The sequence below is a fragment of the Phyllobates terribilis genome, unplaced genomic scaffold (genome assembly GCF_046119375.1).
Source record: "Phyllobates terribilis strain yellow unplaced genomic scaffold, ASM4611937v1 Scaffold_8__6_contigs__length_399053987, whole genome shotgun sequence".
Classification (NCBI taxonomy): domain Eukaryota; kingdom Metazoa; phylum Chordata; class Amphibia; order Anura; family Dendrobatidae; genus Phyllobates; species Phyllobates terribilis.
Window position 1 is genome coordinate 321,910,735 of NW_027362768.1, and position 26,894 is coordinate 321,937,628.

At 40.8% G+C, this 26,894-nt stretch overlaps 1 protein-coding gene across 6 annotated transcripts in view; it reads right to left on the bottom strand.

Moving 5' to 3' along the window:
- Positions 1 to 936: 936 nt before the first annotated feature.
- TASOR (transcription activation suppressor) overlaps positions 937 to 26,894 on the bottom strand; it is an 84,846-nt gene continuing 58,888 nt past the window's right edge. For 2 of the 6 annotated variants that reach the window (XM_073644604.1, XM_073644602.1), the window contains 9 exons: positions 26,040 to 26,163; positions 20,674 to 20,733; positions 12,308 to 13,161; positions 10,141 to 10,263; positions 9,833 to 9,992; positions 9,497 to 9,605; positions 3,411 to 3,589; positions 3,173 to 3,331; positions 937 to 1,611 (listed from right to left, as the gene is read on the bottom strand). In XM_073644604.1, the coding sequence (XP_073500705.1) occupies positions 1,139 to 1,611; positions 3,173 to 3,331; positions 3,411 to 3,589; positions 9,497 to 9,605; positions 9,833 to 9,992; positions 10,141 to 10,263; positions 12,308 to 13,161; positions 20,674 to 20,733; positions 26,040 to 26,163 (2,241 nt within the window). In that variant the 3' untranslated portion in view covers positions 937 to 1,138. Of the gene's footprint in view, positions 1,634 to 3,172; positions 3,332 to 3,410; positions 3,590 to 9,496; positions 9,606 to 9,832; positions 9,993 to 10,140; positions 10,264 to 12,307; positions 13,162 to 20,673; positions 20,734 to 26,039; positions 26,164 to 26,894 lie in introns of all 6 variants that reach the window. The other 4 variants (XM_073644601.1, XM_073644606.1, XM_073644605.1 and 1 more) reach the window with 4 other exon arrangements.

Consider the following 26,894-nt stretch of genomic DNA (forward strand, 5'->3'; position numbering starts at 1 on the left):
GTGTAGAAAAGGTCCACTTATCCATCTAGGGGGGAGATCTTCATAAGACTCCTGCCCTGGAAGGAAGCCAGATGGATAAAGCGCACTCGGGCACAGGGTTTAGCCGGTTTTAACGATAAACTGGACATGTCTGTCGTTTTATAATTAGGAGCGTGATAGAAGTATTTTCCTTTTAATAGATGCTGTATAGATATTGTTGTAGGTGATTTCTTTGTGTACAATATTGGGGGTTAATTTGCGCATGTTAATGACGCAAATTGAGGGGTGGTAAGTGGCTTTGAGTTGCACCCTCGTCATTTCCCCCGTAACACAGGATCCGTAGAAGAGCTGGAGCGCAAAACGTCCGTGTCGTCCGTCATGTGTTCCACATGCCCCCTGCATCATCGTTTTTAATGTACAGAATAAAGAAGTGTTCTTCAAGTACCGGTGACTGCTACCTTTCTTTTCCCTTAAATGGACTATTACAATTGTTTTTTTTCATGAGTAGCACCCAGTACACACAAGGCTAGGTGTTGATTATTATCCCTAATTATATTGGCAATTTTTGGCAGTATGTCCTGGGTGCAGTTTCTTTTCACTATCCAAATTCATAAGATGCTGCCATTTTTCAGCTCAAAATACTGGCATGCATGAGGTGGCGTAAAGAATAACGTCTGGTATACTAAAGAAGTTGCACCAAATTTAGCATCCCGTATGTGCAATTTTGATTAATTTAGTAGTTTTCACCATTTTTACTCTCATATGAGACTATTAATAACTCTCCCCTAATGTTTTGTAGTCATAATACTTACATCAATGAATAAATACATTTAGGAACACCTGCTTTAGTGTTAAATCGAAAAAAAAAAAAATCAAACAAAATAGATAAACAGAAGTTAGTAATTAGAGAATGAAAAAAAAAAACACTTTCAATCTAAAGTGCAATTCTTTCAGTTTCCGTAAAAAAATTTATTTATTTGATGCGTAATGTACATGACAGAGAATCCAAAAAGAGGCAGAGAAAAGAGGGCTTTCCCCTCAATACATAATAAAATGTTATTTTTCTTTATGTAAGAAACAAAAAAAAAATCTTACAAAGTCATTTATATATAAATATTTTGTTTATATTGCAAGTAGATAGAAAATAAAAAAAAAGGATCTATTTTACATTCCACTTATGATCCCACTCAGAATGCGGTGCAGTCTCCTGATCCGTTGACTGACTGTATGAATTTGTGAAATTGTTTTCCCCTGATGCTTGGTTACGCAGCATAGGGTATACACTTGATCCAAGAAAAGTCTGATGTGTGAGAAGGTTGAAAGGGGAAATACCTAATTGCTTGCTGTTGTAGTCCCGGAAAGACAGGTCATCTCCTGTCACACTGCTATTGTCGCCCGTCGTGGAGCCGGCTGTGGAGACGGGCGTCACCGGCTGCATGTAATCGGTATCTACGATGGGAGACCTGGGATTTAAGCCCTCAGCCTGAGTATCTTCAGCTTCTGATAGGCTTGCAGCTTCACTTCTCTCCGATTTAGGGTTTGCAGAGTTGGCGCATAATTCAATTTCTAGAGATACGTCAGCAGAATCCAGGGACATGTCATCGTCTTCCTTAACATCAGCTGTGCTGAGAGCTGTTTTACAAAGAGAATTTTCCTAAATATTTGACCACAAAATGAGACATTACTTATTCATGCAATATAAAGTCAGAACTTTCTGGCATTTCAACGTCTGTCATAGGCAAGGAAGCAATTTACCTTCAAGTTCGATTAGGATCCTCTTAAAGAAGTTTAGCTCACTTTATATAATAGTAAATGTAGAGCTCAGGTTTAACCAAGAACTCGTGCAAATGGATATATTAAGTATATGTACAACCAACAAATTGAAAAAAAAACTAAAAAAAATTCTGTACACGTGGCTTAAGACGCACTTTTTAGCAAGAAAAACTCTGGATAAATGTGTGCGTCCTATAGTCTGAAGGCAGCTTCCTGTGATGGAGGAGAACGTAGACCGTGTCTTTCCCGATCACAGAGAGAACAGCTCTCTCCCTTCCTGCCCGACACTGACCGATGTGGTCAGTGCAGAGCAGGAGAGGAAGCTACCGGGAAATGAACGGAGACTGCACATCCCGAGCAGCTGAAGGACTTTCCACCCGACTGATCACAGGACATGAAATGTCCTGGAGCTAGTCATATGCCTGGAAGAAACTGCAAGATGTGGTAATGTATACACTGTGTGTCTACGCATGCATATGTAGCAGAAGTGTGTGTATATGTAGCAGAGCTCAGTGTATAACGCCCATGCTACACTAGATTTATTACATCCCTATTCTACCCTACAGCAGACCTGGGCATGACATCATCGCGTCAGCTGTGCACTGCGGAGAGGCATTGCACCAGAGACAAGAGCGAGATGAGCATGTGGGTTTCTTTCTTATGGATATGGGATGTTTGTATGTACATAACCTGCGCTGCGCTGTATACAGGAGGCCATGTGGGGGCTCGTGCTGTATACAGGTGGCCACGTGGGGGCTAGCGCTGTATACAGGTGGCCACGTGGGGGCTCGTGCTGTGTACAGGAGGGCTCGTGCTGTGTACAGGAGGCCACGTGGGGGCTCATTCGGTATATAGGGGGATGTCAGCATACTTAATAGCTCAATATTAAGTGATACAATTAAATGATAAAATAATTATAAATAATAGGTTACTAATATTGAGCAGAATTAATTTCAGCCTATTGGTTCGGCCCTCCACAAGTATCACTGTCTCTCATGCGGCCCCTCTGTAAAATTAGTTGCCCACCCCCGTCCTACAGCATTAAAATTTATGATAATGAACCCTCCACTTTACACCACCAGGGAAGTTTTAAAACAGGAAAAAAGTTTTCTCATTTTCTGCTGTCTAAACCTGGAGTGCATCTCATGGTAAAAAATACAGCAAGTAGTTTATGTTTTTTTTATTATTATTTAATTCGACAGAAAGGAAAATCTTAGAAACCTTCCTTACAACATGTATGGAAGTTTGGTGCTATACAGAGATACACCAAGTCTCTAAAGCTCTGTAGTATAAACAGTTAAGATGTGCATGTCATAGCGAATTGTCCACAGATCTAAGTTTTGATGCAAAGTGTAAGCAGGTGTCCGTTGTAAACTAATAGGCATCGTATCTAGACAGAGAACACAATCTCATTAAGTACCTGTCTCCTTTTCTTCAGTGACCAGATTGGGCAAGCATATCCCTTCACTGCTGGAACTATGATGGCCAACAAGGTTGGTAAAATTCTGCATGAACTCATCCATTCTTGTCACCACAATTCCATTGTCAGCGTAATGAAGAAACAAAGATACATTTTTCTCTGGAATAAAATATTAATTTTGTGTTTAGTTTGTCAGAGGCAAACAGTATTGCACGCAATAGAAATGTTTCACTGTTACCTGTCAGAAATATGAGGTGTCGCTGCTGTATGTTCTGGACCTGAAGTTTGATCAAGCACTCGAGTTCTGGAGCTTTTCGGCTCTGAGAATCACAGTAATGATAGGAAAGAATTTCGACTAGATGCTTTTTCTGGTACGTATTGAAGAGGGCCAACATTTTCAGTGCATTTGGTTTTGTCCTAAAATGGGATCAGAGGACTAAATAAAGTAAAAATATCACACTGAAATTCTTTAAACTGTAATGAAGGAGGCAGTGGAATGACAAATTTAAAGTAACCATGTTAGGACATTAATTTGGCCAACTGTTAAATGGGTTTTATAGTTGTATGCAAATACAATTTAATTACAGTAAATGGAAAGTTTGACAAATTTCTAATACACTGTGCTACAATGCCTCCCAACTTTTAAAATATCCATTTGCCCTCAGAGCATATCTTAGAGCACATCTTAACTGCCCTTTTAGGCCTCTTCAGGGCCTAAAAACTAGTACATAACTGGTTATGCTCTCTTATTAATTACACTGTGCTCCTTTTCATCAGCACTTCACAGACATCATCACTGTCCCCATTGGGGCTCAATCTAAATTCCCTATTAGTATGTGTTTGGCGTGTGGGAGGAAACCGGAGAACTTGGAGGAAACTCATGCAATCATGGGGAGAACATACAAACTCCTTGCAGATATTGTCCTTGGTGAGATTTGACCCCAGTGCTAACTACTGAGCCACTGTGCTGCTCTTAACTGAAAAGTGGATATAACAGAATTCTGTCACTGCTTATTAAGCCAATTACAGCTGTACAAATTGTGATTGTTTGCTAGAATGGTGGAATAAGCAGTGATCTTAAAAAAAACAGTGATTTTCCCCTGACCTTATAGGTTTTCACACAACAGATGGGATTCATTTGGAAAAGGCCGTCATGATAGCTGACAGACATTATGTGACCCATCACGGATCACTAAGAGAATCTGAAAGCCAAAAAGGCTTCTAATTGTAGGGATAAGGCCACAATGGCCCTTTTCAGATACAGACGGTGGAGGTAATGTCCCCAGAGATGAGCTGGGGACAAAATTCTTAATCAAGGAAATACGAATAGTAAATGGGAAACCTTCAAAATAATTCTGAATACTCAGTGCGAGAGGTATATACCGTATGGGAATAAAAGGGCCAGAAATAAGAGGAAACCAATATGGTTGAATAAGAACGTAAAAGGGGCGTTAAATAGCAAAAAAGAGGCATTCAAGAGATTAAAACAGGAAAACAGCAAGGAGGCACTAATGTGTTACAAGGAAAAAACGAGAACCTGCAAAAAACAAATAAAAATAGCAAAGGAGGAAATAGAGAGACGTATTGCTAGGGAAAGTAGATCTAATCACAAACTGTTCTTTACCTATATAAATAGTAAAAGGATTAAATCGAATAATATTGGACCGATAAAAAGTGATAAAGGCAAAATCATAGAGAAAGATGAGGATAAAGCTAATCTATTAAATAAATTTTTTTCGTCAACTTTCACAAAGGAAATAGAACTAACAGGAGAAATGAGAAGTGACAAGCTTAATCCTCCACTAAGTATGACAAATCTAACCCAAGCTGGGGTACAGAAACGCCTCAGTAACATTAAAATAAACAAATCACCAGGACCTGATGGCATACACCCACGGGTACTAAGGGAACTAAGTAATGTGATAGACAGACCGTTATATCTTATATTTAAGGACTCTGTTGAGACTGGGTCTGTACCACTTGATTGGCGACAGGCGAATGTAGTGCCAATATTCAAAAAGGGAGCGAAAAGTGACGCCGGAAACTATTGGCCGGTGAGTCTGACGTCCGTTGTGGGCAAAATTATTGAAGGCTTTATTAATGAGGCAATCATGGAGCATCTTGATGCTAATAATCTATTAACCCCGAACCAACATGGATTCATGAGGAATCGCTCCTGCCAAACTAACCTGATTGACTTCTACGAGGAGGTTAGCTCTCTAGTAGATCAGGGGGAACCAGTGGATGTCGTGTATCTTGACTTCTCAAAAGCGTTCGATAGCGTGCCACATAATAGGTTGGTATACAAAATGAGAATGATGGGGCTGGGGGAAAATGTCTGCAAGTGGGTAGCTAACTGGCTAAGGGATAGAAGGCAGAGGGTGGTTATAAATGGAATATACTCAGATTGGGTAAGCGTCACTAGTGGGGTACCACAGGGGTCTGTACTAGGCCCAATGTTATTTAATATCTTTATTAACGACATAGTCAACGGGATAAATAGTAAAATATCAATATTTGCAGATGACACAAAGTTATGTAAAACAATTAATACAAAAGAGGACAGTGCAGACCTACAGAGGGATTTGGATAAGCTGGGTAGGTGGAGCATTAAATGGCAAATGAGGTTTAACGAGGAGAAATGTAAGGTCATACATATGGGAAGGAAAAATGGAAGTCACCAGTACTCACTGAATGGGAAATCATTGGGGAATTCAGAGATGGAGAAGGACTTGGGAATCTTGATTGATAGCAAACTAAATTGGAGTGCCCAAAGTCAGGCCGCTGCTGTAAGGGCAAACAGGGTAATGGGATGTATCAGAAGAGGTATAGCTGCAAAGGAGGAGAACATTGTTCTTCCACTGTACAAAGCTCTGGTCAGACCACACTTGGAATACTGTGCTCAGTTATGGGCCCCAATATATAGAAAGGATATAAATGAGCTTGAAAAGGTACAAAGGAGGGCAACAAAATTAATAAGGGGAATGGAGGGACTGCAATACCCAGAGAGGTTGGCAAAACTAGGACTATTCAGCCTGGAAAAGAGAAGGTTGAGGGGGGACATAATAAATGTGTACAAATATGTTAGGGGACAGTATAGAGACCTTGCCCAGGATTTGTTCAAAAGGAGGGATATTACGGTAACAAGAGGGCATTCACTAAGACTGGAAGAGAAAAGGTTTCAGCACCAGCATAGGAAGGGGTTCTTTACGGTAAGAGCAGTGAGAATATGGAATTCACTGACTGAGGAGACGGTAATGTCGGATTCACTAAACCAGTTCAAGCGGGGACTGGATGCATTTCTAGATACCAGGCAGATTTCAGCATATACTTAAAAATAAAATAAAATAGTAGGTTGATACAGGGATTTATTCTGACTGCTGGTTTCAGAGTCGGGAGGGAATTTTTCCTCAGGTGAAGATTGGCTAAATCATTTGGGGTTTTTGCCCTCCTCTGGATCAACTTTAGCAATTACAGAACTAACAGGTCGAACTTGATGGACGCAAGTCTTTATTCGGCTTTACTAACTATGTAACTATGTAACTATGGTGATGGCCAAAGAAGAATAAGAGGATGATTATGTCCTCACACACTTGGAAGGCAAAGACCACCTTGGCAAAATAGGACAAGGTGGTCTTGCGCCCTGTTACTAAGGAGATCAAGGAAGGAGGCCTACAGGACAAAAGTAGCAAGCACAGCCACTTAAGACCTTAAGTTATCAACCAGGAATTCCACTTTCCACAAAAAACTTTGGTGAGATGCTGTGGAGAAGCTCAATGGAGTCTCTTGGGGTGCAGAAAAAACAAGGATAAGGTCTCAAGTAGTGATGAGCGAGTATGTTCTGTTAACCCTTTCGGCGAGTATGCTCAGGCCGAGCACCAAGTAGTTACAGCTGCTCGGTGATATGTTTGAATCGCTCCCGTGTGCACGATTTGCGACTGTTTGACAGCTTTAGTACATGTAAGGAATGTCTATTTCTTACACATTCCTCACATGTATTAAAATTGTCAAACACTCGCAAATCATGCGCACGGGAGCGATTCAAACATAACACCGAGCAGCTGTAACTACTCGGTGCTCAGCCCAAGCATACTCGCCGAAAGGGTTAACAGAACATACTCACTCATCACTAGTCTCAAGGCTTGACAGGATGCCTGAAAAAATGAAGTAACGAGCTACTCCCTGAAGAAAGGTCTTAGCCTGTTGGTGAGAAACCAGAATACACTGGAAAAGAATGGAGAGGGCAGAAAAAAAACATCTTTTTAAGAAAGCAAGAGAGTCCTCATTGTAGACCAGCATCAAGAAGAAGAATCCTAGGAATGGAAAGAAGTTTTGAAAGGAGGTCCCTCTGATCACACAAACCAAAGTAGAACAACCAGGTATGGCGGTAAGCCTTGGCAAACTGACTTACAAGCCTTCAGAATGGTCTGGATAAATGAGTGAGACAGACCCAAGGCATTTCAGAATCTCGTGTTCAACAGCCACATTAAGAAACGCAGTGATTTGAAGTGACGTGGGATGGAATAAGGGACCTTCAGAAGGTCAGGATAAGAAGGAAGGGTCCATGGAGAATATGCGATTACCAGGATAAAGCCGAGGTATCATGTACTTTGAGGCCAATACAGCGCTATCAGGATCGATGGAACACCCTCCGCTTTGACCAGCTTGAGAATGTGGGCAAACGGCAAAAAAGGAGGGGAAAAAAAATAGGGCAGAGAATATCTGTCCATGGAGTGACCACAGTGTATCACTGGCAAGAAGACTTTCGGCCTTGGCAACGTAGGATGAACCTACTGATTAAGGGCGTTTGTTATGCCGGAAACGAGTCAGAGGTGCAATATGGAGCCATGCATGTACAGTAACTTTTCAAACAATTGCACGAATAAAGCAAACCGAAGTTTTAATATTCTTGGAATTACCAGCTCTTTTTCTTCAGCCTCCACTTTTTTTCTAGCTAGTGACGAGCATTTTAGTGGCAGGGTATATACCCATGGTCCTGTGTCCCCAATGTCATTATAGAGAAAGCACAATTTCCGGTACACCCAGCAACGAATTTGGATACAAAAAGGTATGATTTTTATAAGGGTTATGCCTCCTACAAGGTGCTGCACCTGGTTTGAACAGTCATTTTGTGCTGACTAATTTAAACCACTCTTCTCATTTACATCTTCATGATTCCTTCCCTGTGATCCAGAATATCTGCCATGCAGACAGCCATATTACCACCTTACACAGGTTTCCTTTTATTGCTAGAAATGATTAATGGATTTAACATAAAATCTGCAAAAACTTGTACAACTTTATAGTGATTAAACAGTATTTGCATAAACCGGAAAACCCCCTTAACAGTTATTCCCTTCTCAAACTAATGAGGTGACCAATACAAGGCACCAACTTGTTCTTTTGTTTCATGGTTCTCTAATGATCACAAGCAAACATACAGCTAGATGAAAATACTGTAGACTTCAACACAGTTATTTCTTATCTAGTAGAAAGAGGAGGTATAACATAGCAACAGACTAGGCGCCTTATCATAGAAAAAGAGAATCAAGCAGGGAGCACTTCATAAAACATCAAGCTTTATTGAAAGCCATATTAAAATCCAAAAATGGAGAAGTGTTGTATATTCTCGCGGACATGTTTTCAGAGTGCATCAGTCCTTACTCATGGCTTACTGAGTAAAGAAAGATGCAGTCCGAAACATGGAGGCGCTGGGGTGTATAGTCCAGTCAACAGGTTTTTGACAGTATAAGTACTGATACAGTCAAAGACATTTCGGCTAGACTATACACATGGGCACCAAGTGGCTTTTAATGTAATTTGAATTAAACCAAATGGTTTTTATGGATAAGGGATTATCTGATTCTCAGTTTGCCGTTGCCCTGTTTGGAACGTCCATGCATGGGAAGGATTATCATTAACAGTGGGGAACAGACTATTTGTTTTGGGTGCCCTATTATGCCATAAAGATATCATACCCAAGTTATCCTACATGGACAAACCATCTATTAAGTCTGCAGACCACTTTTCATAACCATCAGTCTTATGTAGCCAAAATCAGGGTTGATAATACTGCACACTTTCTTTTCACTGTTTGCTAGTTGGGGCAACCTCTTTCTTTACTCAAGTGACAAATAGGTCTGTGTGACAGGTCGATTTATATAACAAATGAACACATTCTATAATAAGCTTTTAGAGTATATTTAACAAAAGAAAGTGTTGTCTTTGTTCTCAGCATAAACAAATCCAATTTTCCACTCTTGCCTGTGCTACCATCTGTGACACAATGAGGGTGACCCTAACTTTTAGCACAAAATCCCTCACCTTCCAAGCTCCTTTAGTTTTTTCTGAAATTTGCAATGGATTTTCAGTTGCCACTTTCTTTCAGGACTGTTTATTTGCTCAAGAAAGATGAGGAATTTTTCCAGTTCACCTGCAAAATAATATGAAGTATTAGTATACAAATTAAAGGAGTGCATCTATAAGACTGATTTTACCAAAAACTGTCAGAGAACATGAAAGTATTGTTTATCACATCCTTTCATCTCAAAAGCTCATTTACCAGTCTGAGGCTTTGGATACAAAAATAAACTAAGCACTGGTAAAATTTCGCCAAGGTTAAAATAATTAGGGTCAAAGTAGCCATCAAAGAGATCTTACCAGCTGTGACAGAATCTGGATTTAGCACAGAGTCATCAGGGACAATAAATCCACCAGACACGAAAAGTTCATTATATGTGCGGTTCTTCAAATCGTCTAAACTGTCCACACCGGCAAAACTGACGCACGACCTCTTTTTCAATTCGGTCAAGGACGGTATCTATTAAAAAGGAGAAATCAATAGAAAACTAGTAATGAATGCACCACTTAAATTAACATATAAATGTAAAAAGGTAAGATGTGGAAAACCATGGAAATGAAGGCAAAAAAGACTGTCAACACAGCCAAAGATGATTACTATAACTCACCGTATGAACGTTTTTCTCAATATCTTCATTGTGAATAACGATTAAGAGTTTATCAAACGCTGAGCTACTGTGCACATACTGGTCTGGGTGACAGTGTATATTACCAAGTTTTGTCAAGTAATTCTAAATATAAAGAAACAAAAGGAGAAAATGTTACTTAATGCGAAAAGACCAGACTCCAAACAAAATCCCAAACCCCTCTGATCATATGAAGACAAAGCAGCATAAAAGAGACTGTCCATGATACCCTGGCAGAGGAATTTCTCTAGTTTCGACACAGCGCCACGTGACTGAAAGCGTCCTCCCATTTTTGTTAGTGTCAACAATACCGTGACCTCAAAAGGCTTGTGGTCGCTGTTGTCCCAACACTAATGTGAGGTGGATACAAGGTGCTGAATTAGCTGTATAAGGGCGCGGTCAGATGGCCGCATAACACAGATGACGATGGCATCGCAATGCCTGGACTGGCTGTCAGCTCTCCTGACCTGAGTGTGACAGCATTTATTTCTATGCAGCTGTCACACTCGGGTCAGGAGAGCAGACAGCCAGTCCAGGCATTGCGATGCCATCGTCATCAGTGTACAGCGATCAGACTGTGCCCTAAGCACAAGTTTCAGCTCCGTGTGCTCACACTGCCTTAAAAGGACGGAAATATTTAAGGTACAGAAGAAACAAAGTACGGTCGGACTTGTTCGGTACCACCTCAAGGAAGAAGCGGTCATCCTAACGGGGTTAATTTGTACCATTTTTTAACATGTAATAACTATGAAAAAACAGGTTCTATTGTTTAATAAAAAAGGCTACTTTACTATCATAGACGAGGCCATTATTATCTACTTGCTTGCCAAAATTTGTGCATTACTCTTGAAAGAAAACTACCAGAAAGCTAGTCTGTGCTGTCACAATTCTGTTAGGGACAGGGAATGAGCCCCTGCCCTGGTGTAATCTAACACTAGGGGCGCCCTAGCTATCCCTGCTCCCCAGATTACTTCTGATGGTGAAGATGCTGGGGCCATGTACCTTGCTGAACTCCTGAATCAGCCCTATATCTGTCCCCCACCCAGGGAAGTGGAAGGAATAGTGTATGTAAATACAAAAACCAGACAAACAAGGAAGGATGTACAGGGATAAATGAAAATACCAATCATACACACATGCACTCACAGACAACAGTGGGGAACATCGGAGCGAAAAGGAAGAGAAACTAAATAGGAGAGGATGAGGAGTTGCTCACAGGCAAAACACCTACCAACTGTCAAAGATAAACACTTTAAAAGCCTCTAACAACAACAGACTCCTCCACTCCTCACCAGGCAGTACAAGACTTAACACTGGCAATCCAGCTTGCCAGAGACGAGTATATATAGGACAGGGGAGTGACCAATACTGAATAGCCAAGATCATCCAAGCTGGGAAGCGTCAGAGACTCTAAGCTGAACAGTTTAACCCCTGCACTATTAACAGAAACCTACACCGTTTAATATGAAGAAGTGCTTCTGATCAGTGCAGGAGCACATGAAATCAGACACTGTGGTCTTCTAGTCCCCCTCTGTCGCGGTAAACCCGTACCATGTGCATTGCCCTCTAGCCATTCTAACAGGTTATCTTTTAAATACCCTAAAGTCATCTTTGTCTAGCGACAGCTGCCATTTAACATATGTTCAGGAACAATCATTGCTCAATGACTTTAGTAATATAAAAGTAGTGGACAACTTCTTGAATACTGATGCCCCATCCGTAGGATAGGGCATCAATGTGTGATTGGCCAGGTTCCCGCACCCGGCGCCCCCGTTGAACAGCTGTTATCGGTGCAGGCAGCAGCGGCCGCTGGATGGAAGTGCTTACTTGCGGAGCTTGGCCTTCTAGCTGCAGTGGCCGCCGCGGGGTACTGCACATCCGCCTCCTATTCAATTCAATGGGAGATGGATGTGCAGTACCCCGCGGCGGCCACTACAGCTAGACGGCAGGAGGTGCCAGGTGCGGGACCCCGGCCGATCAGACACTGATGCCCAATCCTACGGATGGGGCATCAATGTAAAAGTAGTGGACAACTTCTTTAACAATTCAGTCAGAAAAAAGCCAGCATGTATGTAAATATGCATCTGGACATCTCATATTGTGTGGAGGATTGTAAATGTAACTCAGGTTTATGTCAGAATCACCTTACCTTGATTTCAGCACATAACGTGTTTTCTTCTAGTTCTGCATGAATATAAAATTTTACCATGTTTAACTTTTTGTTTTCGGGAGAGAAAATCTTTGCCAAGTTCTTGTATACATCCAGATTTATTTGGCTTATTAAAAAAGCATTAATCTCCAGATTTTTAGGCACATTATCCTGTGAAGTAGAAGGTGCTGTATCTATACAAGGAGCAGAACTTCTAGGTGGTGGAGTATCCGGCGCCTTGTTGGAAGGAGCCTCCTCTGTGCAACCATTATGATCCAACCCAGGCTTTAATGTCCTAGAAAATTCCATTTTAGGTGTATACTCCGCTGTACTGCATCCTTGCTGTCCATGCTCTAAAGCACCCATATTTTCATTACTTTCATATAATCCATCTGTAGGTCTTGCACGTGAATTTACAACAATATCCAGCTTCAAACGTAGGTCCTCAACGTACTGCTGCACAGATATCTCAGAGGCTTGAGTTGAAATCCATTCTGAAAGTTTGACCACCCTATCCTCCGAAGACAGTAAAGGCGTTGAGGTGGCATTAAACAAAATATCTTTTCCTCTTAAAACCTCCTGAAGCTGTTCTGAAAACTTACTGTACACCTCCACCACAGTTTGCTCAATCAATCCATCATGACAGTGTTTGCTCTTAAAATGTCCTTTCTTCGTGCGATCTCGGTAAGGCCCTTTATCGCTTCTGGAAGAATGCCTCCTTCCTTTCCTATACTCTTCAAGTGGGGAATATCCAGAACCTTTGCTTCGTTTTGCGTGGTTAACTCTCGGATCATTTGGAAGAGCATCTTCTTGTGGTGAAGAGTAGACAGACTGGTCTTCAATGAGACTTAACCCTAAAAATGGAGAAATGATGAGAGGATAAAAATTAGTTGATCTATAAAACCTTTTATCAGCTAGTTAAACCTACAATTATATTCAACCAAGTAGAAAAGGTGAAAATCCTTTTCTAGTGCCAGAGTGGAAATAAGTTGAACATTGAAATTTCCCTTTACTCACCATTTCACACAAACAAAGGTCTCACAGAATTCATACAAACTAATCTTTCAAATTATTCATAGCAATTCTTTAATATACAGTGGAAATCAAAATTATTCAACCCTCACTGCAAATTAAAAAGACTGTCCAGGCTTTGGGCACAAGTGTGCAGTCACTCCATGTGACTGCAGACTTATGAATCCTCACAGCGAACACTGTCAGGATTCTCTGGTGTCAGGAGCGGATGGTCATGTCACTGCAAGTATGCGATTTGCACACTTCCGGACACATTCCGACTAGACTGTGCCCAACCTCGCTCAGTAAACTTGTATTAAGGGAGGCCTTGTATGCCTAGACGGCACGTGACCACATGTAGGCAATTCGCATTATTTGCTGTCACGCGCCTACCAGCTCCCATCAAAGAATACTGCGAGCACTCCCACTGCGCGCTGGGAGGATCACAAGTTTGCAGTCACAGACTTGTACCCCAAGCCTAGACAACCCCTTTAAAGTCTGTAGTCACCATGTGACTGCAGACTTGTGAATCATCACAGCTCAAGAATCGCATGCACAGGATTCTCCAGTGCCGGAAACATGACAAAAAGTACACTTTCGACCACATTTCAACTAAAGGTGCGCTGCCTCACTCAATGCAAGTGAATTGAGAGAGGCCAAGCAGATCTAGCCAAAACATGACCACATGTATGCAAATCACATATTTTCCAGGTATGTGACCGCCAATTTTGCCGCCGGCACTGAAGAATTCTGACAGCATAACACTGTAAGGATTCAGAAGTCTGCAGTCACATTGAGTGACTGCAGACTTTTACCACAGATTTGAAAAAACCCGTTTAAGGATTATTAGCAAAATTTACAAACTTTTTGCTGTTTGCAATAAATTAATCAAGCAAGAAAAATTTAAATAGCTTTACACAGGTAATATAACTGGTGGTTTCTCCAAATCAAAATGCAACTTCTCTTCACTACTACTCCTTCTCAAAATCACTTCATGAGCAGTGTCTAATACTTAGTAGAGCCCCTTTAGATGTTATGAACTGCTACAAATGTGCTGCATATGCAGACACCAGCTTCTGAGCGCGTTCCTAAGGAACCTCAGCCTATTACTAATTTGACAGTGGCCTCAAGTTCACCAATATTCTTGGGTCTGTGTGCAGCAACCGCCTTCTTCAAATTCCAAAGTTTTTCTATAAGGTTCAAGTGATGCAACTGCGAAGGGCATTCCAGAATCTCCCAGAATCTTTTCAGGACTGTAGTCTCAACAGCCATACTGTTAAACTAAGCCAAGTTAAAGTGGGATGAAATAGTAAATCTTGAGAAAGGCAGTCAAGAGAAAGAGGCCACGAAGCATCTGCAAGCAACTGGATGATGTCAGGGAACCAGGCCCCATAAAGCAGGACAAAGCGTTAGGATTGTTTGAATGTCCACAGCCTTGAGAACGTCAGTAAGGGGAACAAGAGGAGAGGAAAGAAAACAGAGCGAGAACTCAGAGTGTTAAGCAAGTCCCGGAGCCGCAAGTTGGGACCTTGTTGTTGAGGGACATGAAAATATCTAAGTCTGTAATTTCCCAGCGATGGCACAGTTGGCCAAAGACCTCTAGAAGAAAAACCCACTCTCAGAGCTGTAATTTCTCTAGTAAGTTTGCAGCCCAGTTGTCCACCCCACATGTGGACTGCGGAGAGTGCTGGAACATGAAGCTCCACATAGTGAAGGATTCTGGACGCTTTCATCACTGCAGAGGAGCAACAAATGCCACTTTAGTAGTTAAAGTAGGTCACCACTTTTAAGTTGTCCATCTGGACTCAACTTAGTGTCATAGTAGAGATGGGATCAGTGGAGAGCTAGAAAGATGGATTTCAGTTCCAAGAAATGGATCTGGAGCAAAGTCTGTTCCAGCAACTTAAGACCCTGAATAGTATATTGGGCAAACATCGTTGGCTCAACCCAAAAGAATGCCATAGTTTATCGTCACCTTCCAAATGTAGGGTGAGGAAAGAATTTCACGAGGGCAGAGCAGGGGCCGCTACCCACCAATGGTGGTTTCAGGGGACCATTATACCCCCAGATCCTTCAAGCAGAAGCGCAATGGAGCACAATAACTCAGTTTATAGGTGGGACTATTCAGACAGAAGGGATAAAAGCTTGCCTGAAGGTTGAAACGACCATCCTACAAAAGGTGACAAAGGTCTTTCCCAATAACTTCATGCCTTTCGTTGGTTGAGGATTAAACCAAAGAACTCCAGGGCATCCAAGCTGTCTTCTCTGGATGGGGCCTTCACTAGTAGATTGGGTCAGGTAAGGGGCAATCTTTCGATAGCTAGATGTGGTGCCATGAGTATGGTGAGGAACTTACATCATGTGTCCAGTTCACATGGGAAATTTGGTGAAATAGTGACTGCAGAGTGGAATAAAACTTCAATTTAATTTGCCTCTCTGTTACAGAGATATTAGCAATCAATGTATTTGGCACATAAGGAGTTAACTTTAGTGAAGTTCAAGTGGGTGGTATTAGATACTTTTCACTGGAGGTGTGCACTTCTCCTTGTAGGAGTTGCCATCTGATAACATCCACTTGGACTGAAAGCCGGAGGCTGCCGAGAAGAATAATGTTAATTTTCTCCCAGTAGCTGGACTTTCAGAACAGCGGCCAGGCAGCTTTGGAATGTTATTATTCTGCACATTATCATCATATCTACAGGTTAATAGTGTTTTGAAACATGACAGGTTCCCATTGAAGAAGGCCCTAAAGGCTACAAAGAGTCAACAAAATGAAAAGAACAGTCAACTAAGCAAAGCAATTGCTGTTGTGATAAGACAATTGAAATGGAGGGATGCACATCCTGGTTGTTCACATTAGAGAGACACTCTTACTCCAGTGGCTTGGTGACTCAAATGCAGATCATAAGGATTCCATCTGAAATCTTTAAATCCACACACATCTGATGAGTCTCTTCAAATCAGGATGGGTCTAACTGATATATGCTTTTTTGGGACATTAAATAGGTTTGAGTAGTAACCTTGGAACAGGAAAAATGTGATTAGCTTGAAAGAAAGCAAACATGCAAGTCTGAGTCCTTGGAAGAGTTGAAGGAAAGAACCTACTTGGGTAAACAGCATCCAGGGGGTACAATGTAGAATGATCCCATGTCCCTGACCCAAGCATCACCCATAAGGGCAAGCCAAATCTATCTGAAGGAGAGAAACAAATGCTCACCCGATGGGAAGTTTCGAGTAGGGAAAAAACCCTCATTCAGAAGAGTTCTTGATTGTCTTGAGTGGGCAGTCCAGGAGGGTTTTAGTTTAAACGCAGGTCTTCTAGAATCAGAAAAATGAGAGGACTTCTTGACACCACTGAAGAAAAGTCCCCAAAGAGGAAGAACCTGTCGGATCACCTGAATGGTTGTGAGCATCTACTGTTTTAGAGAAAAGCATTCTTTGTCCCGGTGAAACCATAGAAAATTTCATCCAGATGCAGAAAAGCCTACCTCCAATAATGGGAAGGCCAGCAAGGTCATTTTTGATGCTGGATTGGCCACCCATGATCTGAGCTAAATGGAGCAATGAGTGTGCAACAGAATTAGCAGTTGGCCTGTCAGCAAGCTGTAAGAAATTAGAAGTCCAGAACTTTCTTCTAAGGGGCTCCAGAAGATTGGATCTCAAGTAATAGTCTATACTACACCATACAGATCTTGCAAACTTAAGCAGAAAATGCAGATGCAGAGTGGAAAATGCAGCTAGAAAGGTCACTTTGAAGCGGGTATCAATGTTATTTGGAGGGTCACTCATGGACAGGACATTGGGTAGAGGCAACATGGTCACTCTGGGGAACAGAGAGACCTGAGAAATAACAGGAGTGGACCACTTGGCAACCAACTTCTGGAAAAAGGGTACAGTAGGGCACACACCAGTACCCAAGAGAGGCAGACAGCGGCGCCGCCCAAGACACTGAGCTGCTGCAGAGAGCAGGAGCTGAGAGATGTGCCTTTAGAAACAGCTGCTAAGAAGTGAAGAGCAAAAAAAAAAAAGAAAAAAAGTTAATCTCAAAGAACTAACCCCCCTGACCATATACTCTAGCTGGGCATATGGACACTTCTCTGGGAGCTAGAGCAGTGCATCTGTATTCCAGTTCTTAACAATCCCCAAGCAAGTCATGTGCACAGGTAACACTGCTCTACAGCCAAATTGGCTCAGAGAAAAATACAGTTGAACTTAACTAATTTTGTGATGCTGAAAACGAATATGATGCTTAAAAGTTTGCTGATTGGCTCCAATTTTCAAGATCCAGAGGAGGTTGTAATTACTTATGACACCTTTCATGCAGGTTTATATAAAAATCGTGTCTTAATTATTTTATCATCATTATTGCATTGTTAGTAGCTAGTCTATTACATCATCGATTTTGTCTATTGAGCCTTCAGTATTCTATGTTAGGGTGACCAACCACAAATCGCCAACTCAGCCGAGATGACGTAATCTAAGTTACAGTTGCATCACCTACTTTTATAAATGCTTTCTGTGTAACGCATACAGTTTTAGAATTTCTTAGCATATTGACAGGTTTCTATACGTTTTTTTCAGATATACCTAGTACTTTCATTAACAAAGCAAATAGTTTTTGCTACACATGCAGAGAAGTCATTTTTGTGTCACAAAGGGTAAACTTGACTACCATAAGGAAAGCCTACAACCTGTACTTTGGTTGCAAAAGAGGAAATTAGGACAAGGGTTGGGCTCCACACACATGCTGCAAAAGATATGCATCACACCTTACCCGGTGGTTGCACGAGAAGAGGAAATCTATGCCTTTTGTAGTCCAAATAATCTGGATAGAGCTAACCAATCACGCTTCCAGTTACCATTTCTGCATGGTGTTCCCCATTAGGAAAGGAGTTTCAATGAAGAAGTGGACTTTACAGTATCCAAACATTCAATCTGCAACACGGCCAGTACCACATACAGAAGAACTGCCGGTTCCAAAAGCACCAGAAACATTTTCAGTCGAGTCAAGTGAGGAAGCATCTTCCTCTCAAGACCCAGACTGTCAGCAACCTCAACTGAACCACACTTTATAATACAAAGTGAACTGAACAATCTTGTTACAGATTTGGATCTGCCAAAGAGTAAGGCTGTGCTTTTAGTTTCCAAGCTACAGCAGTGGAATCTCCTAGCCGGCGATATTCAGATTTCTTTGTTCCGCACCAGTGATAAAGATCTTGTCCAATACTTCTTCATGGAGGGCGATCTTTGGTCATGCAACAACATCAACAGTTTAATGGAAGCTCTGAAGATAAATCATAATCCAAAAGGAAAGAAGGCTCTTTATCGATATATCCAAAACAAGACTAAAAGCAGTCTTGCTGCATAATGGCAATGTACAACCTTCAATACCAGTTGGTTATGCAATCTACATGAAATAAACCTATGACAACATGATACAGCTGTTGAGGTGCCTGAACTATGACCAACATTAATGGCCGCTCTGTGATGATTTAAAGGTGGTTGTCCTCTTTCTAGATCTCCAGGGTGGATACTGCTGCTTTCTGTGTGAGTGGGATAGTCGTGCAAGAGGATATCACTACAATTAATCAGACTGACCGCTCCGACATTCACTTCAGCCAGGGAGTAAAAACATCCTGAATCAAGGACTTGTTGACCCACATAAGATTTTGTTACCGCTATTGCATATCAAGTTGGGCCTAATGAAGAACTTTGTAAAGGCAATGGATAAAAATGAAAAAGCATTCAAGTATCTCACTGATAGAGGAAGGAGTCTTTATTGAACCTCAGGTTCGTAAGCTTCTTCAAGATGAGGAGTTTCTCTGTTTGTTGCAGGTCAAGGAAAAGGCTGCATGGGTAGCATTCGCTTCGCATTAGTGGTAACTAATTTTTTGGGAAACTCAAGAGCAGATAACTATGAAGAGTTGGTGGAAAATCTCCTCAAAACATATAAGGATCTTGGCTGTAACATGCCATAAAGATTCATGTCTTACATTCGCATCTAGACTTTTTCCCACCAAACTGCGGAGAAGTGAGCGCCGAGCATGGTGAGAGATTGCACCAAAATATGGCGGCTATGGAGAAAAGATGTCAAAGAAAAATGGAATACATCAATGCTTGCAAATTACTGTTGTCAATTGTAAGAGATGATCCGATGCAGGAGTACAAGAGACAAAAAAAAAAAAAAAATAGATGTCACTAAATGAAGAGGAAATTTTGTAGTTAATTTCTGAAACAGTTTATAATTCACAATGGTGTTTAGACATGTCTTAGTCATTTGAATTGTGGCTAAGTTTCTCCTAAATAAATAAAATTGGCATAACAAAATATTCTGCATCTTAATATTTGCAAAAATAATAATGTTTCAAAATACTGAAACTTGAATGCATTAATTATATGTGGCAGTAAAAGGAAAACTCTGATATAGAAACAAGAGCCAAGTAAAAATGTTCATTGTCAGATTTGAATTCAGGTCAAAACCATTGGGAAATGGCACATTTTATAACGGAACCTGACAACTTTTGAACATTTGTAGAACACTAACATAATTACTGTCAACGTCTCAGAAATAGGCATAAGTAATAGGACATCCTAAAATCATGACCGGTTGGGGGGTACTTGAGAAAGCCGAGCTTGTGAATACAGCAGCCCACATTCTATGTCTCCAAAATATGCCCTGCAGTAGATACTGCCATTTTAACTTTAATTAAAACAAAACCATTTTACCTTTGCTGTAAGTAATGAGTAGTTAGACACACACACAAATAAAAATGTGTAATGTACATGCAGATGAAATGATCTTAATTGATAAAAAAAAATTAGTTTTTTTTTTTCCAGTGAGGATGGTGACCGTGTCTGACCAAAAGATTTAAAAAGGACTGCAATAGTGTGGCCACTACAGTTGTACATGCAGTCATGAGACAGCAAGATGGTCTCCTGCAAAGCAGTTTTAGCAATTGGACCTCATGCTCTCCTGTCATTACTCTTAAATATATGTTTAAAGTTATCACTTAATCAGCTCTTACATACCGACCTAATTTATTTTTTCCCATCTTACTTGAACATCTTGAATTTTAAAACGCATCAATGCATGATCAGTATTGTAACCCCACTGACCTCAAAATCTAGGGGGCAACAATTATTCAACAACTCAGCAGTATGTTACTACTAGAGCAAGCTCTGAAATGGTTATATAGCCAAGATTTTTTTTCTCTAATAGAAGTTCTGCAATACCAGACAGCTCCAGCCTCGAAGTATGGAAGGCCCAAGTACAAAAAGGGCTTCCACACATGCTACAATTACATCAGCGCTTAATACATAACTTTAATTTGGATCACACACATTCCTCTCCTCACCTTGTTGTTTTTCATCTCTAAGATTTCCAATATGATCCTCAGGTATTCTTCCTTCCTCTCCTGGGGGAAACCAGTAGTTAGAAATCATGGATTCTTATCTAGGGTCTAGTCTATAGAATCCAATAGGTTATAAACAGGAGTTTGGCAACCCAACTACTACAATTTATAATCGCATGATGAGGTGATAGAATGGTTGATGGCAATGCTAAAAAAATAAAGGTACACACACAAAAACTTTGATGTATTATACAAGAGCAACTTGCTAATATTTTCTACAATAGCAGAAATAGCAAAGTGCTAAAATCTTATTTACTCGAACTAGTCTTTGTCTGACAGAGAAATTAGAAAACAGGCAGATCTGCATATAAAATTCGAACTCCCCCCAAAAATATTTTTTTATGTCCGTGTATTAGTAGACGTCCAGATCCAAAACAAAGACTTGTATAAACAAAGTAATGAGAAGATAGGGAAGGGAAAGGTCCAAATTCCTAGCAGCCTTGTTTATATACAGTACAGACCAAAAGTTTGGACACACCTTCTCATTTAAATATTTTTCTGTATTTTCAAGACTATGAAAATTGTACATTCACACTGAAGGCATCAAAACTATGAATTAACACATGTGGAATTATATAGTTAACAAAAAAGTGTGAAACAACTGAAAATATGTCTTATATTCTAGGTTCTTCAAAGTAGCCACCTTTTGCTTTGATGACTGCTTTGCACACTCTTGGCATTCTCTTGATGAGCTTCAAGAGGTAGTCACCGGAAATGGTTTTCACTTCACAGGTGTGCCCTGTCAGGTTTAATAAGTGGGATTTCTTGCCTTATAAATGGGGTTGGGACCATCAGTTGTGTTGTGCAGAAGTCTGGTGGATACACAGCTGATAGTACTACTGAATAGACTGTTAGAATTTGTATTATGGCAAGAAAAAAGCAGCTAAGTAAAGAAAAATGAGTGGCTATCATTACTTTAAGAAATGAAGGTCAGTCAGTCCGAAAAATTGGGAAAATTTTGAAAGTGTCCCCAAGTGCAGTTGCAAAAAACATCAAGCGCTACAAAGAAACTGGCTCACATGAGGACCGCCCCAGGAAAGGAAGACCAAGAGTCACCTCTGCTTCTGAGGATAAGTTTATCTGAGTCACCAGCCTCAGAAATTGCAGGTTAACAGCAGCTCAGATTAGAGACCTGGTCAATGCCACACAGAGTTCTAGCAGCAGACACATCTCTTCAACAACTGTTAAGAGGAGACTTTGTGCAGCAGGCCTTCATGGTAAAATTGCTGCTAGGAAACCACTGCTAAGGACAGGCAACAAGCAGAAGAGACTTGTTTGGGCTAAAGAAGATAAGGAATGGACATTAGACCAGTGGAAATCTGTGCTTTGGTCTGATGAGTCCAAATTTGAGATCTTTGGTTCCAACCACCGTGTCTTTGTGCGACGCAGAAAAGGTGAAAGGATGGACTCTACATGCCTGGTTCCCACCGTGAAGCATGGAGGAGGAGGTGTGATGGTGTGGGGATGCTTTGCTGGTGACACTGTTGGGGATTTATTCAAAATTGAAGACATACTGAACCAGCATGGCTACCACAGCATCTTGCAGGGGCATGCTATTCCATCCAGTTTGCGTTTAGTTGGACCATCATTTATTTTTCAACAGGACAATGACCCCAAACACACATCCAGGCTGTGTAAGGGCTATTTGACCAAGGAGGAGAGTGATGGGGTGCTATGCCAGATGACCTGGCCTCCACAGTCACCAGACCTGAACCCAATCGAGAAGGTTTGGGGTGAGCTGGACCGCAGAGTGAAGGCAAAAGAGCCAACAAGTGCTAAGCATCTCTGGGAACTCCTTCAAGATTGTTGGAAGACCATTTCCGGTGACTACCTCTTGAAGCTCATCAAGAGAATGCCAAGAGTGTGCAAAGAAGTCATCAAAGCAAATGGTGGCTACTTTGAAGAACCTAGAATATAAGACATATTTTCAGTTGCTTCACACTTTTTTGTTAAGGATATAATTCCACATGTGTTAATTCATAGTTTTGATGCCTTCAGTGTTAATGTACAATTTTCATAGTCATGAAAATACAGAAAAATCCTTAAATGAAAAGGTGTGTCCAAACTTTTGGTCTGTACTGTACATGCAGCTAAAAACTAACAGCACAGGAAAAAACACAAACGACAAAAGTTACAGAATATAGCCCAATATTCTAGGCAAACTCATTCTCTAGAAGTCATGGCTCCATATGAATACATATATCCTGCTGATACGCTTCTGTAAAAAACAAATAAAGCCCCTTTAAACAAAAATAAATTCGTTTGGAATTGGGTATTATGGGCCAAAGTGTTTCATTTTGTGAAAAGTATCAAGGAAAAGCTCTTCGTTTTTTCCCCCTCCCACACCTCGTGCTGTGTGGCATGCCACTGGACAACAGGTTCATATTAAAGGGGTATATATACTATATCTCGGACATTTAAAGGATATCACTCCTAAAGGGTATATGCACAGATTAAGTATTTGTGGCAGAAATTTTTGCACCATTTCGGCATCTTTTTGGCAGGAAAAACGCTGCATAAAATAGACGTTTTTTTTACATGCATTTTTGTTGCAGATTTTTCCCCACTGATTAGTATGGGTGAAATCTGAAAAATAAAAACTCTAAAAGAACATGCTACAGATTTATATCTGCAGGGAAAAAATAAGCAACATGGACATTAGACTTCAGGAATCTCATTCATTTTGCTGGCATTATGTTTTGTGGCAAATCTTGAGCAGAAAAAAAAAACACAACAAAACTGCAACGTATGCACTGATCCTAAGGCTGTGTGCACCCGTTACATTTTTGCAGCGCAGATTTGTCACAAAACCTGGAGGGTTTCCTGATGCCAACAAAGTGAGTCCTGAAGTCTCATGCACACGTTGCTTATTTGTGACTTGCATATTTTGCCAATTCTTTCAGCGTTTTTGCTGCAGATATCACTCTTAATGAGGAAGAATCTGTACCAAAAATCTAATCTAAAGTACCACACAACCCCTTTAATGGGTAAAATTGCGAAGTGCTTGTAAAATATAAACCCTCTCAGTTATCAAAAACGGAAGGATTGTACAAGAAGCCGGGAGCGTAACGTCCCAGAACGGAGGGGGAGCACTAAGGAGCAGATCCAGCTTCACATTAAATAGCTGGTACTGTCAGATTATAAACAACACAATGGATGTCAGTTTATGTTCTGTTTTTCAGTTTAGGAAGGCATGTCCATTAAAAAAAAAATTGTAATCTCCATGGAGAATCCCTTTAAGGTGGTCAATTTTGCTGAATCCAGCCATCTTCAGTGCCCGTGTGCTCTTCCCATGCTGCATAGGCAGAGCTGCCTTCGCGTGGAGCATTGGAAAGAGCTGAGTTCTGGCCAGCAGTGCGACAAAGTTGGTTTGAAATGTCAAACAGATGAGCACAGCCCCTGGCAAGCAGGAAACTGCTCCTGAAGTGCAAGATGAGAAAACCCCTTTAACAAGTTGAATGTGGTTCAAAAATGATAGGTTGGGGACCATGGGCATAGAAAATAGTGTAAGGCTTTAGGCATCAAGAACACCGGTGTGTTACAATTCTGTACAACCCCTTTGAGTTGTAGAGAGAGTAAACATGGCAATTGTCTTGTACCACTGTAGCTTTTGACTTTACAGTCACAGATTTTGCACCATTATTAAACAATCTGTGGCATTCAACATTATGGTACCAGTATGAAGAATACCACAATACTGTCCTGTACTGAAAAGTATACAAATTTATAAGTAGACACAAGTAATTTGTTAACATAGTTTCGTGTGTGTTCCTTGAAAACTACCATAAAAGCATGTCAATTGAATAGGAAAAATTATTTTTCATTTGCAATGTTTAGATTTCGGCCATATGTTTACAATGGCAACAAGATGCATTTTGTCACATCCTATTCATATACAATCAGAAAAGTAATTTCTTAAGTCTATGAGTCCCCCATACACGGCAAGCTTCAGGAATGCAGCTTCCAGAATAGGTGAGTAAACCCATTACTACAGGTATATCCTTCCGTGTGCCATCTTGCCTGAGCTGCCGCTCTGCCCTTAAAGGCAATTCGGAGATTTGCAGCAGCCACAGGTAAAGAAAGCTTAAAGCATGAAGATGGCTCATTGACTTTAATGGGAAGAGTATTTTAAGACAGTTGTGTGACCTGAGAGGAGGTCACTGAAGAGGTGAGAATATGAGCAGTCTGCACCATGTTTGTCAGTTGCGTGATGCTGTGTTATTTGCTCCAGATGTCTGTGATAATAATGAGATGACTGCGGACACGTGAAGTAATCTTTACAGATGAGGAAGTGCCAACTTTTTATAGGGCCTTGCAATTAAGTAAAAACTAGAAGATTTTATTACTTTTTAAAAACACCATTTCGTTTTTGTGATCATTTTTTCCCTCCTCCTCTTCCAATAGGGGCTGGTGTGTGCAGAAAAGGACTCTCCATATTGCTTGTGCCAGTGATTAACAGCAGCATTTAAAAGAGGTTAACAGAAGATCGGAACTAGTCAGATTTTGGCTAAGTAACACAACTGCCCATACACTCACACCTTGATGTCATAGTACGTCATGGGATGGGAAAAGGCTAAAGATGGTGACATGGAAAGTTTAGACATAAAAAAAAAAAAATTAAAGTAAAATCTGGATTTTAACAATAGGTTATTGCTTGTTATTAGCATCGGAGGACACAGAATTGTGGGTGTAAGCCCTGTAGCTAGGAGACTCCATTTTTAAGGGGATATCTGGGACTTTGATGGAAAACAATAATTGGGCCTAAGCACTAACAGGCCGTTCTTAGCCGGCACAGAGCGGTCACAGACTGCTCTTGCCGGCGATTCAGCTGACGTCACGTCGATAAGAGTGGCAGATTCTTTTCCACTCAGCTCGGTTGACAGGGTGGGACTTCTGACGTCATTCTGATAGACATCTGGATTCCCGTTGCTTAACTGGGGGAGCTAACTGTCAATAAACAGGACTTTGGAAGTCACACCCTGTTGACTGAGCAGGGCGGAAAAGAAGGCACCGCTCTGTCAACGTGACGTCAGCAAAGGTAACAATCGCCAGCGAAGAAAGGCGCTGGGCAGAACAGGCAGGTAAGTAGCAACTACCTGCCTGTTTGTGAAAAACAAAAAATGTGCCTAAGCACTAAGTCCTGGATATCCCCTTTAATGTTTGTGCAAGTTATATGAAAAAAAAAAAAAAAAAAAAACTTTAAATTGATTTAATTTGTTGCTATATATTTATATGTAGCCTACTGTGACTGCCCTAGAAAACAATTCACCACACACAAACACAAAGTTAAAAATAAGCAGATGAACTACCTGTGATTGGAATCAGTTTCCAGTGCATTTCAGAATCCATATTGCTTGAAGCAGAATTCTGTTGCGAGTAAAGTTCTTCTGTTGGTGTGCTAGGACAAGGACTGGCATATCCCGAATATGGCCCCTAAAAATAAATTGAAAAAGAAAAATTATTCCACCAGGAAAGTAGGATTTCTGTACTTAAAAGTAAAATTCCTCTCTCGTTGAATACATGAAGGGACAAAGGACTGCAAGTATAGGCCCCGCCACTGGAAGATTTGATACTAAACGGGGGGAAAAAAAAAATTATGTTAGCTCTGCCCAGTGGCCTATATACCCTGTCCTCAGACCTTAACCTTTTCGCAACCCTGGGATTTTAAGTTTTTGCTTTTTCGTTTTTTTGCTCCCCTTGTTCCCAGAGCCATAGCGTTTTTATTTTTTGGTCAATATGGCCGTGTGAGGGCTTATTTTTTGCGTGACGAGTTCTACTTTTCAACGCCATTACTAGTTTTACCATATCGTGTAGGGGAAAAAAGTTCTAAGTGTGGTGAAATTGCAAAAAAAGTGCAATACCAGTTTGTTTGTTTTTTTACCACGTTCACTGAATGCTAAAACTGACCTGCCATTATTATTCTCCAGGTCATTACGAGTTCGTAGACAGCAAACATGTATAGGTTCTTTTTTATTTAAGTGGTGAAAAAAAATTCCAAAGTAAAAAAAAAAAAAATAGCACCATTTTCTAAGACCTGTAGCGTCTCAATTTTTCGGGATATGGGGCTGGGTGAGGGCTTAATTTTTGCGCACCGAGCTAACGTTTTTATTAATACCATTTTTGGGTAGATCCGCTGTTTTGATCGCCCGTTATTGCATTTTATT